This window comes from Podarcis raffonei, chromosome 9, assembly GCF_027172205.1.
Source record: "Podarcis raffonei isolate rPodRaf1 chromosome 9, rPodRaf1.pri, whole genome shotgun sequence".
Taxonomy (NCBI): domain Eukaryota; kingdom Metazoa; phylum Chordata; class Lepidosauria; order Squamata; family Lacertidae; genus Podarcis; species Podarcis raffonei.
The window spans coordinates 43,110,711-43,124,340 of NC_070610.1; the positions used below are offsets into that span (position 1 = coordinate 43,110,711).

At 38.5% G+C, this 13,630-nt stretch overlaps 1 protein-coding gene across 4 annotated transcripts in view; it reads right to left on the reverse strand.

The window, feature by feature from the left end:
• Positions 1-13,630, reverse strand: part of ARHGAP10 (Rho GTPase activating protein 10) — a 102,761-nt gene that overhangs the window by 52,913 nt on the left and 36,218 nt on the right. For 2 of the 4 annotated variants that reach the window (XM_053403172.1, XM_053403175.1), the window contains exons 4-13: positions 12,430-12,501; positions 11,437-11,538; positions 10,944-11,054; positions 9,843-9,947; positions 8,241-8,370; positions 6,482-6,588; positions 4,686-4,780; positions 2,789-2,870; positions 1,807-1,849; positions 1,566-1,631 (exon numbers count right to left, since the gene is read on the reverse strand). In XM_053403172.1, the coding sequence (XP_053259147.1) occupies positions 1,566-1,631; positions 1,807-1,849; positions 2,789-2,870; positions 4,686-4,780; positions 6,482-6,588; positions 8,241-8,370; positions 9,843-9,947; positions 10,944-11,054; positions 11,437-11,538; positions 12,430-12,501 (913 nt within the window). The remainder of the gene's footprint in view (positions 1-1,565; positions 1,632-1,806; positions 1,850-2,788; positions 2,871-4,685; positions 4,781-6,481; positions 6,589-8,240; positions 8,371-9,842; positions 9,948-10,943; positions 11,055-11,436; positions 11,539-12,429; positions 12,502-13,630) is intronic. The other 2 variants (XM_053403174.1, XM_053403173.1) reach the window with 2 other exon arrangements.

Consider the following 13,630-nt stretch of genomic DNA (forward strand, 5'->3'; position numbering starts at 1 on the left):
ATCCAAATAAGAGGAATTAATCTGTCTAACTAATCATGCCCTTATAGTATTTCAAAGGGTCAGAAGATACTGCAGCCTCATGAAGGAAAGGTGATGAGATATACAGTGCATGTCAAAAAGTACAGTGAAATAAATGAATCTCACATTGATTCAGTGGGCCCCAAGTTAAGACTAGGTATCTGAAATATTTAATGCAGATCTCAAATTGACTTAATACTTTTTAATTATACCTTGCTCTTATAACTGAATTCAAGTTAATGCTTGCTTCTGCAGTTAAAGAGAAATGTTTAAGTAAGAAGGTCTGATCCACATAATCTAAAAAACGCAGGATTAACACTTAAAAATTATCCTGCTGTTGCCCAAAGAGCTGCCTGGTTAGGCTTGTCAACTTAATATTCCATTAGGTATGTAGAAATCCTATTTAGTGCTTCCATACCATCTTCAAATGTAAATTGGTGGTGCATTGACAAGAGCTATGGCAAAGTAGAATGACAGTAAAGCCACATGAAATGTTAGTTTAACTAAGCCCCAAATAAATATTAAGTTTTCTGATGCATGATCCCAAGTAACAGAGACCGCTATCTGCATCCCCTCCCACTGTATCCCCTCCCAGTGGATTTCAAGAGCAAATCTCCAGGTTGCGATCTGGCAACCATAATCAGAATATATGCAGACACAACTGTTATACACACACACACACACACACACACACACACACGTATTCCATCACAACAAAGCTGCTACATCTGGGAATAAAACCTTAGTTTGTTTGTTTTTTAAAAAAAAGCCTGCAGTAAGAATTTATTTAGAAGATATATCCTTAACAGTCATTACCTTGTAAGAAGCAGATGAAGAACAAAGCTCCAAGTTCTATTACTATTATTATTATTACTATTAACAGCACTGAAAAGTAGCACAGCATAAAGATGGCTCGCATTCAAGTTTTTCAAATATTTTCTAATTTTGACTGAAGCCTTGTGAAAAACCACACACACCTTTACAAAGAGTGGCAGTACCATGGCAGTTAACTGCATGAGCTGTGAACTGGCGAGTTCTCAGTTTAGCGATGAATTCACTAGCTGTACTCACATTTCATGGTAAGTCATGGCTAATGGTTACCATGAATGCTCAGCTGCTGCCACTATGGGCTCCTCACTAGCGAGGGGGAGTAACAAACTGCAAATGTTGGCTTAGTGTTGCATCTGAACTGGGGGTCATCGTTTGTTCTGTTAAAATAAATCATAGCTGGTAAGCCAAGAACAAACCTTGGCTTCAGATCCTATCAGCTTTACCTCTCGTTTCTAATTTTGGAGCCAGTGCATAGTTCTTGTAAGGACTATTCCAAGGTATATGAATACTATGATCCATTAAGACAAATGCTGTAAAACTCACACCCATTCCCCCCAAAATGTATTGTCATTTGTCTTCTAGCACTGTTGTGCGGAAATGTCCTTTCCCTCTCGTAATACTGGAATCCCTATTAAAGCTGTGACAATCACTCTCTGCGTCTCAGCTCAGCCAATAAACCTTCATGAAACGCAACCTTGAACTGAGTTTGTCATTACCTCTTGTTTCAACAGCACTTATGCATCTTCTCAGAATTGTGAACCCAAGCTTATCCAACTGTGCACCTAGAAGGAGAAACAGTTTGAAAATATCTCAGGTCTATAGTACACTTCCCTTACAACAATATAAAGACTAACAATGGGAAGAAATGCAAAATTAAGCCTACTCAAACTTATAACTGTTGCTTCTTCAAAACCAAGGTTATTTTTAACAAAATTACAACTGAAGACAAGTACTTACTTCCTTCTCTTTTTATGTTAGCCCTGTTCAAATTGAGAAACACCTGGCAAAGAGAGAAAGGAAAAAAATTATGTACACTCAAATGCAGCCTTTTTTGGGGGGGTGAGAAAAAATAATCAATATCTTCCCTGCTAAACAGGGGAAGTGGGCTGTTCCATCATAGCCAAGAAAAAAATTATGGTGCATCAGTACTGGAAGTTAAGGATCAGACAACCCAGCACTTATAGTCCATGCTGGCCTGATTCACATGTCAAATTAAACCAGTGATTCTCAAACTTTTTTCTTTGGGCCACACTTTCAGAATAAAATTTTGCTCACATGACACTGATTTTTTTATCGATAAGAAATACATTGGAAAACAAAAAGAAACAACATCTAGCAGTGCTTAATTTAAAACATAGAACACAACTATTTTATAATACGATCAGGAGTCATCAAGAGAGTATAAAACAATGCAGCTACTTAAACACAAATCATTCCCAAAAATACAAATTATCCTTGAAACTTTCTGACACAGTTGCCATCCTCTCCTGCCACATCAGTGTGGCATGTCACACCCTTTGAGAACCACTGCATTAACCATAGTTAAAAAAAACAAGCAAACTATGGCTTATGGTTACTGGAGCACACCATTGAGAAGTTCAAACTCCATTCCTTCCCCAGTCTTGCTACTTCCTCACCAGGGAACAGGACAAAGTCTGGCTTGTTGTGATTCCAAACCTGGGCTTGTGGTTTGTTTGCAGAGAAACAAAGCACAAATCCAGGTTTGGACATCATGATCAGCCAGATTCTGTCTTGTCTGTGAATTCTCATTAAACCACAGCTTTATTTTAACTAGATTTTAATGTGATGTGCAAACCAGGTTGCTGTGACAATGCTCAACCTATATTAACAGCATAAAGAAACAGGAAGTTGGCCTGTGTAGTAATATTTTGCCATCACAACAACAACAACAACAACAAAATCATAGTTTTGTTCTTACAGCTTCTTTTCCATCTAAGGCTTCGAACCACTGGTTTCTGTCCTCTTCTGAGAATGCTTGCATGGTAACAGGCATACCAGGTCTACCAAAGCACAAATGAAGGTAAATAATTATTTTTTTTAAATCTCTAATGAACATTAATAATCCTCCTAAATTATTATCATAGGCACTCTACAAAAGCAATATGGGCATGTTTGAAACCATCAAATATCTTTGAAGTTGCCATGTAATATAGTCCACTATAACCCTTATTTTAAAAGAAGTATTAAAGGGAAGATACAATAATCAAAGCAAAAAGGACTGGGGAACAGGCAGGACAATAGATCATAAAATTGTTATGCAGTATTATTTCTAGTTGCATTAGTGTTAGGTTCTATGTCGATCAGGGGCACAAGAAAGAATCTGTTTTACTTGTTTAAATTTAGTTCAAAAAGTGCTTAAGATCAAATGAGCAGCCTTTGATCACATTTTACACAAACTTATTAGAAATCCTGGACTTCATTTTTACGCTGCTACAATGAGCATAGGGCTGCCTTTACAGGCTATCTGGAAACAACTGTTAGTGCAAAATACTGCAACACGGTTGGTTATTAAGTGGGACTAGACATAGAAAACAACTTTAGTTCTTAGAGAGTTACAGTAGACTTCCTGACCATTTTTGAATGCAATTCATAATTATGGTTCTGATCTTTAAACAGCTCAGGATCTGGTTACTTGAAGGACTGCCTCTTCCTGCATAAATGTAATCTGCACATTAAGATCAGACTTGTTGGGCCTTGCTCTTAGATCCTGCCCATGAACTGGATGGTGACTGCTTTAAGGGCCTCCTCTGTTGAAGCACCCCATTTTTTGAATTCCCCTCCCAGAATTGCACCATTTTGGGTTGTTTTTTTTTACTAGCCCAGGCCTTTTTCACTGTTTGTTGTAGTGACGTGGTTTTGTGCTGGCCTTTTATTTTATGGCTGGGTGATGCAGCTACATGTTTTATTGTGATTTTATAGCTTTCTTGCTAAAGAGCAGCCTATAAACTTTCTAAATAAATATGTAAGTTGCTACAAGGTGAACCGGGTGAAAAGGTGAGCAGGCATGCAGGAGTGGCATGCTTTAAACTCGTTTGGTGTTATGGTTCAAGTAAGTCTTTTTCACAGAGATTCCACACTCGTATTCACAAACCCAAAACACAAATATGCAAAAACTGGAATAAATGAATTCAGCTGTCCTTTACTGCCATAAAACTGGTATGTCTATTTAGGGAGTGGGGAGGCACTGAGGGCTTCATGCCAGCACTAGGTATGGTCAAAGCAAGTAGGTCGAACGTTTCGGCTCCCGAACGATCGAAAACTGGAAGTGACTGTTCCAGTTTTTGAACGTTCTTTTGGAAACTGAACATCCAACGGGGCTTCTGATTGGCTGCAGGAGCTTCCTGCAGCCAATCCTGCAGCCAATCTGCAGGATTCTCTTCCAAGGTACGACTGTATGCCCAAAGTTGCCATAGGCAATTTGCATTCACTGCTACACAAGACACATGTCTCTCTTGCTCACACAAAAACAAATACACAGAAGGTGCCTCCCAGCTTACTTCCTCAGCTTTGTCTTGTTAATGAACAGGGGTGATATTATCATCTCCAGTCACACTGGGGTTTGCAGAAAGGTTGAAACCTCTTTGCCCAGCTCAGCATGAAAAAGGGAATAAACACCAGGTCATTAAAGAAAGAAATATGCCATCAAATTGCTGACAATCTTATGGACCGTGAAAAATTCCTTGGAGCCTAGAAATGCTCACTGGACAGCTATCATTTTTTCCTAGTTGGTAGCCATAATTTCTGCACATTTGAAAAGCTTGAGATTAAATGCATTCTATGGGAACATAATATTAATATTTACCTGACCAACTTACCGATCTAGTGCTTCCATGTCAAAACAGAACCGCCTATCTATAGTATCAGTATTCCTTTTGGTACAGTACTTAAGGAGAAGGACTTCCAGCTCACCCTGAAAAATTTCATTATATGACACATTTAATATAGGAGGCATTATTAAAAACGTAAGGAAAAATCATAAATCAGGTAGCATGTGTTTATTTAATATTGCAATTTCTAGATTCTGATGTGCACAGAAATTTACTTATTCTTGTCATTCAGTTTCCTTATGTAAGTCTTCTTCAGTACTGATGACCTCTTGGACTCACATGCTTTACACACACACAAAATGCACTATTGAACTTCCAACTTGGGTTGTCTGTAAGTATATCACGGTTGGGTAACACTTTTTAGACCAAGGGCTGCATTCCCTTTTTAGTGTTTTACCCAGGGGCAAATGCAAGTGTTGATGGGCCAATTAGAGTTGCAACCAGGCAAACACACTTGGGTACAGAATAGGACTGTCGAGGGGTATGGCCTGGAGACAGTTTTGAGGATCAGATAAGAGTCCTACCTAGAGGGCCACAATTGGCCCCCAGCCTGGGATCCCCTACCCTGAGCAGATGTGAGGGTGATCTAGCTGACACACATGTCACCCTACCCTGAGCTATGGAATGAGAATGAGAGAGGGGCATCTTCAGAAGTTTCTTACAAGTACTGTAAGCCTTTGGAATACTAGGCACAGAAAGAAAGACTGTTGCTATCAGAAGGCCATGGAGAGTCATGTGGTTGTATCCAACAAAGTTGTTTCATTAATGAAAGGACTTCTCCCTTATGCACTCATAGATCTTTTCTGGGGATCCCCCTAACCATTTAGAGCTGGTGTGGAGGGGGCATGAAGAGTGAAGAGGCAGGGAAAATTCTGGTATATAATTTTTGCAAGTTCACTGGATACAACCCATGGAGTTTGCATCCGGTCACAGTCTTAAGGTGGTACAAGGCACAAGGTAGTAGACATTCAAATGAGGCTCTACTAAGTGATACGCCAGGTGTGCTTGGTTTACGGTTTCAAATATGGGGGAAATCAACCACTGTATGTTCTTTTTTCCCAGCAGCCCTAAGTACAACCTGATGCCTGCAGACCCTCATTTGATTGTCTGCTACTCCTATTATTACCACACATGGTGTCTTAAGACTGTGACCAGATGCAGACTCCATAGCTTCACCATAAGACAACTTATGTCTCCGCTGTCCTGGGAAGGCAGGCGGGGGGAGCAAAGACTTTTGCCCCCCGCCGGCCTTCAGAAGAGGTCCAGGACCTCTTCTGAAGGCCGGCGGAGATTTCCCTATGGGCTTTCTTCTTGCGAAGCAAGCCCATAGGGAAATTCGTTTTGTGAAGCACCTCCAAAACGGAAAACTCTCTCGTCTTGCGAGTTTTTCGTTTTGCGAGGCGTTCGTCTTGCGAGGCACCACTGTATTACAGACACAGAAAGCCTACAAAATAAAGTAAACATGAAGCTACTAAAAAACTTTTCAGATGAATGTACTTTTTTGCATTCCCCTAGCTAGTTATTCTCAAACTAAACTTTAATCCCTTTGGCATTAATGCAATATTGAAGATAAAATAAGAACATTTTGGGATAGCATCTCCTCTGCTCTTGACAACCCAACCCTAGAACTTTTCCAGAATTCTTATCATTTCATTATACCACCTAACTATACTTAAAACAAAAAATGTCAACTACACAGAGAAGAACTATAGAGCATGCCTTATCTCTCATACTCTCATTTAGATACAGGGCATGAAGTACAATGAAATGTGAAATGTACTCACAATCTTTCCTCCTGACCTGTGCTCAAAGGGTATCATTGTAAACTTCTTAGTGTCCTTCTTGTACATGCAGTAATGTTTTACCCAGCTGGACCCAAATGGTGCAGGTCCTTCAACAACACAGAAATGCTCAGCTTTAGAAGTATTTAAACATACATACTTTTCCATTTACATACATTTCTGATCTGAATCTATTTTACAAACTTTTGTACTGAAAAGATCTCTGCAAAATCTTATGTTATCCTTCACCCATCTGCTTTTAGAGAAGGGAATGAATAAAAACAAAGAACAATAGTGAGAAGTAAGAATAGCAGATCTGGAGAAATGTGGGCAGAGACTTATAAAAGTGGGAGTGTTTCTAAAGGGGTTGCAGTGGGCTGCAGTGGTAAAAAAAACCACTCTGTGCGATCGTTTGGTTGGATCCCAAGGGTGCCCTTTCATATATGGAAGGCATATTCTACTCCCAAAGGGCACTGTTATGTACTGAAGTTCTCACTCTGGGCCAGCAGGGGGATACTGTAGATAGTTCAGGTCCACATATGCAAATAAGGGATCGAAAGTGACACTCAGTGATTGGATAGTTACAGAAAGTTGCTACAGTTACATTGTACTGGAGCTCTATATAAACAGGCTGGCTGAACCCTTCAGTTCAGTTCTGTTCTGGCCTGTGAATAAACAAGAGCTGTCTGAAGAATTGCTGTGTCGTCTGATATGTTCACCCACAACTTAACAGGCACTGTTCTACATCTTACAATAATGCATTGCATGCAAAACTGCATGAGCTGCAGAACTCAAGGAGCTCGTTTTTTTGCTCACAGTTCTTTGGATACCCATTGTTCTGAAGCTTAAACCTAAAACTAACATTCGTAATTTTCTTAAATACATTTCCTATTGCACATTTGTGGTTCCTATTTGCTTTTTTAAAAAAAAAAACAAAACTTGCATTCAGCAATTTCATTTTTTAAAAAATCACAGTGGTAGTCTATACGGTTGGATCAGTACAATATGTTGTATGTGGGGCTACCTTTGAAAATGGTATGAAACTGCCAATGGTTCAAAACAAAGCAGCGAGTTTGCTACCAGGAACTGGGCTGTATGATCATATTATACCCAAGCATGGTCACCTGCACTGACCTAACTATTTCAGCATTTGTTCAAAGTGCTCAACAGCAAAACTTATGGCAACTTCTTATAGCATATTACAGCTCTTAAATTACAAAGAGATAGCATGGAAAACCTACAGAATTAAAATAAGAAATGTGCGCACAAAACAATGTTAACTTTACTCCTGACTGTTGTGGATCCTAAGGAACTATAGGTGAAAAGCTTGGGGGGGGCGGGAATCAGTAGTAACCTAAGGTAAAATCCCCAAATGCAAGCTGAGCGTCAAAATGATTACTATAGTTATCACTTGTTATTTGCATGCTATCCTTCATCAGAAGATCTCAGGGTGAATAAAGTAAATTATTATTTATTAAACTTGTTAGTCAATTGTAACACTAAAATGTCTTCAAGTGACTTACAATGCATTTTATCTTATCTAATCCATATGTAAAATCACAGCACACTTTAAAAAGCAAAATTACAACAATTACTAAACATCAGAGATTTCCCTCCCAAAGCCCAGACATACTTATCAACTGACAGAAAATAAAAGGCAACTCCAAATCCTTTCCCCTGAGCATCAAATATATGGTCACCCTGAGCAACCTTCACAATTAGTTTCAAAAACTCCCATCACAAAAGTAAGCAAGTATCTTACTTTTCTCCTGCACATAAAGGTAGCCTTCCTTTGCAAATTGGTTTGCTCTTTTATGCTCCAGGGGATTTCGCTTGATTTTGTTCATGAGATCTTCGACTTCTGATCTTGTCCCTTCAAAACGATTTCTTGTCTATATAAGAGAAGATTTTAGAAAAGGGTTTTACGAGTGAAAATGGTAAACGGAGTATCCCTATTTTAAAAACCAAAAGAGCCAGGGTGATTAACATGCCTCTTGGGTGTCTGACATCCCTAAAAACTAATTGAAGGTTTCTATTGTTTTTTATGAGCAAGAGAAGATTTAAAATCAAAGCTACATTAAGCTTCAAGAAGAAAGTTTGGCAAAACGGCAGGTGGTGCCTAAAGACTCTGTTGGCTTGTTTCAAGGGGCAGGGGGAACAAATGATGGAATGACCAATAGCCCTTTCAGAAACTGATCCTCGTTGCTCATATAATATACGGTAGACCTGGCTTTCCTGTTCTTGGGTCCCCTAACGTTTGCCATCCCTGACCATTTAGCATGTGGTGGCTGGGGGTGATAGGAGTTGTATTCCAACAACATCTGAGGACCCACGGTTGAGAAAGGCAGTGTGCACAATTGGTAGCAGCTTTACCTACTACTAAGTCCCACTGGATCAAGCCCTTTATCCCAATAACATTATATTGGAATTTTGTTAAGTGGGCGCAGACATTTAGGGTTGGTAAAAACAAGGACAAACAAGCGGATTTATATTACATAAAGTTACATTTTATTATAGTACATAATGAATGGATTGCCCTTAAAAAGGATGAAACGTACAGTTGTGGTTACTACCTTCAGCAAAGTCACCACAAACCATACAATACAGAGAACTGTCAAAAGTTCACATTTCAAATAATTCTGCATGCATCATGTTATAATATCATCATAGGAAAGGTGTTTCCAGCTACCCCACCTTTTGCACTTGGAAGCCCTGTAAGAAGCTTCTGCAGGAAGAGGGGACTGTGAGCAACATCATGGTAGGGTTGTTTCTCGGACTAAAGTGAAATAGTGACACTCCCTTGTTATTTTTGCTACTGGGTGCTGCATGTTGTTTAAGTAATCTTGTTCTATTTGTAGTATTGAAATGTGGCTTTTTGTATGTTATTATATTTTTGCGTTGCTATGTTATTATGAAATTATTACTGTGTTATTGTTTTGCTATGTTACTATGAAACTGTTTGTGTACTGTTTGTTTTAAATGTATCCTTCCTTCTTTGCTTTAAGTCACTTTGAGCATGATTTTTGGGGAGAAAAGCAGCGTACAAATAAAATTAATGATTTTTTTTTTTAAAGTCTAAATGAGCAATTTTCATGTATACAGCATGTAAGTCAAAAGAGGAAATTATTTTTTCACAAGTTCAGTATAAAATAGCTGGAAGAAACACTGAATCATGTTACTGTACGGAGGCTTAACAAGTCATTCAGTCTTTTAGCCTGAAGATGGCATTGTATTCCCTAAAGCTTATTCGCCTCACTTTTCAGAAATACAAAAAAAAAAAAAAAGCAATAGCATGGACAACTTGTGTGGAAGGACATTTAAACTAAATATAAAAAGCTTAAATTAAAAGAGTACCTTCACTTACATTCTGGATATTAATCTGCAGAGCCATTTTGTAGTGATTAAAATCTTTGGCAAGCTCATAACCCTGATGGTAGAAGGTGAACATTCCTTGAAAAAATGACAGGACCTGAAATACAAATCATAATTATTATTATTCCCAAATTCCTGGGAATAAGCCCCAATGAATACAAGTTGAATAACTAGTTATTAGTAGAATTCCACAGCATTGCACTGAGATATTTAAAATTAATGTCAAAATCCATACAGATATTCAATACTCATAATGCGGAACACAACTAAATGTCCTGAGCAAGAAAAAACTCAAAAAGGAAACAGTACACAATAGTACAATTGTGAAAGACAGCCTCCTTAGCTTAAGCTGGTTTTTCCAAGCCTTAAGGTAAAGGTAAAGGGACCCCTGACCATTAGGTCCAGTTGTGGCCAACTCTGGGGTTGCGGGGCTCATCTCGCTTTACTGGCCGAAGGAGCCGGCATACAGCTTCTGGGTCATGTGGCCAACACGACTAAGCTGCTTCTGGCAAACCAGAGCAGCACACGGAAACCCCGTTTACCTTCCTGCCAGAGCGGTACCTATTTATCTACTTGCACTTTGACGTGCTTTCGAACTGCTAGGTTGGCAGGAGCTGGGACCGAGCAACAGGAGCTCACCCTGTCGCGGGGATTCGAACCGCCGACCTTCTGATCGGCAAGCCCTAGGCTCTGTGGTTTAACCCACAGCGCCACCCGCGTCCCTTTTCCAAGCCTTAGCACCCATCAAATACACACTAACTCACTTCTTTGTGTTAATTGCTACACAACCAGTCCTGTCCACAAAGCTGTGATATTCACATAGAGATCGCAACAGTGAGAGATATTGCCAGATAGAAGCAACTTAAATATGACTATGTGAATCTGTGAAGGAGAACTTATTTGGCCACATATTGGACGTATCAGATCAGCATGCAAATGAAAAAGAAAATGAGCTACACTGATTTAGAAAAAGCATGTGCAGGGCCTTGCACTGTTTAACCAGATTTCGTGTTTTGCTCTCTGCTACACCCATTATACTTCACTACACCCTAAAATTTATTTCACAAAGAATATTTTACACCACAGTACTTACAGGTTCTACAAATTCAAATTTCTTTCGTTCTTGTATCTCTTGTAGCTTACACACATATTCAAGTGACAGTTCATAAAAATGTTTTCGGTTTACCTCCACTTGGTAGTCTGCCTGGATAAAAAACAATGAAACAGTGCTTTAAAGAGTCACACATCCTATTCAGACTGATGCAAACTATATTCTGCACGGACTACCACAATCCAACACAGTTGAGTGCATCTAAGTAAACTGCGCAGTGGACTTAAGCACACCTGATTATGACCCAAGTATTTCAAATGACGAAAAGGACAAACTTCTACCCATGACCCAGGATTCATTCCACATTGTTCATTAGATTAGCCTGTGCATTGCAGTTTGAAGTGCTCATGCAGTTTAAAAACAAACAAACCCACATATGTAAACTAATAAGTGGATAGGTAAGCGAATAGGAAAATTATATTTACTTTCTCACTTAAGAGGGGAAACATCTTTGACAAGTTAATACAGGCATTACCTCCAATAACTGAGTTTCTTTCTTCTTAGCTGACATATTTAAATGCTTGTCTAGTAAACTGTAGTTCTTTTCTGTTTCTTTATCAAATTTCTTCTTTTCTTCCTGTAAGTACAATTTTAAAAGTACAAGAAAATTTAAACAGTGAAAAATGACAACACATTTGCTTTTGTTTTGTTATCCAACTATTTCATTATTTATTTTTGCAATATGCCCATTGTTGCAACGTGCCAAGTTGTTTTTCACATCACAAATGTACAAATATGCTTATAAATGGAATACATGGTTACATGCAACTCGCATTTGCACAGGGACCATATTCATTTTCACTTTCTGCATGGGAAACCTCTGCAATTTTGGCCAGTGCTGCTCTGCTTAAAATATGAAAAGCAAAAACAAAGCGTGTGCACACATACAAACCCTTCAACAATTCTGAACTGAATCTTGTAATCTTAAGTGCTACACTATCATTTATTAATTTATAAAGCAAAAATGTGTAATTCTGTTCCAAGATCCTAAACATACAAGATAAGAGTATTTTTATTTATTTAATCCATTTTTAAAATGCCCATCATTACTTAAGATCCTAGGGTGGTTTATGATATATCCATTAAAATTAGTAAGTAAAACCACTATAGCAATGCATCAAGTAGACTTCATCAGTTACTGCTGAATTGTAGCCCTTTGGAGGTGCATGTGGTACATCAGTGTTGGGTTTCTACAGCATTATTTAAACAAATCAATTTTCCCAGCTGTTATTTATACCTGCCTGAAACTAGAAAAACTGAAAATTAGTGTTGGGAGATTGGAAACGGCCCCTATTTCTATATGCTTTTGGTACATTTTTGCCCCTACTTCTTTATGAGCTAGGCCTGCAAAAGGTTTGGTTTTTTAGACTCCCCAATCTGTTCAAAGTTAAATGTTCTCTAATTTTACCTACCAAACTAACACACACAATAAAAATTAAACAACGAAGGCAAAAAACTACCAACAAACCTTTACAGCTCCAAGTTGCTCTTTTCTGAATCTTTCCAGAGGTTTGATCAGTGTTTCAGTAACACTGAGGGCCTTCAAAGGAAGAAGAAAACCAAATATTAGTCTTACAAGCTTACACTGTGTACTTACAAATACTTCAATTTGCAGAATTATGGTAGATATGTTTCCATAATTTCAAAGCCGAAGTCAACCTTTCTCTCAGGCCAACAGCTACTTTGACATTAGAAAAAGCTCCAATTGTACGTGTACATTGTTTTATCAGTCATAAATATTTGTTAAAGAGGTTGGAAGAGTCTTGCCAGAGTACACACCTTCTGTGCCAAGGTCATTATGGGTACTGGTGCAGGAAGGTGGTGAATGCATGCACTAGACCCATATACACAACCAGACTCATTTTCAGAATTCTGTTTCCCTTGTTTATAGAATCATAGAATTGTAGAGTTGGAAAGCACCCTGAATATCATCTTGCCCAACCCTCTGCAATGCAGAAATCCTGCCCACAGCCATTCCTAGGTGGGCTTGAACAACCAACCTTCTGGTTAACAGCCACACACACTGACTCATTGCATCACAATGCACACAAACTATAGTATATGTACTACACCAGAAAAGATTGAAAGTTAGCATGCATTTTAGTAGGGGATTTCTGCTTTCCTCCTTCAGCAGAAACTCCAGATACATGTGTACAAAGCAAGTTGCATGCTAGACAGCTACAGAAAGGCTTTAATGGAAACAAAAAGCCAAAAATGTCCTTTTTTAAAAAAAAAAACTTCAACTCTATCAATTGAAAGAATATTAATTCCTGTATTATGATACAGTCAGAAAATTATACTAAATTATGACTGACATTTTTAAGTCTATAGGATGCAGGAAGTTGATAATACTCTATGCATACCCTTTAAGAGTGAATGAAAAGCCTAAACTTTGCTTTCATATGCTACAGTGGAAGAAGGATGTGTTCTTTGATGCCTAAATTATTAATACCTTCAGTATTTGTCCATATAAGAAAAAAGTACTGTTCTGGGCTCATTTCAGACTAGATATTAAGAACATGGTGTCTGTTCTAAAGGCATTCTTCAAAGAGTCTCCCACGACCCACATACTAACTACTCTGAGTTCCAGTCTGAAAGAACATTTTGCACTCATTCCACTGGCAAAGGAACAGCTGACCTTTAGTTGGTTAGCACATTTTTTTCTTTTT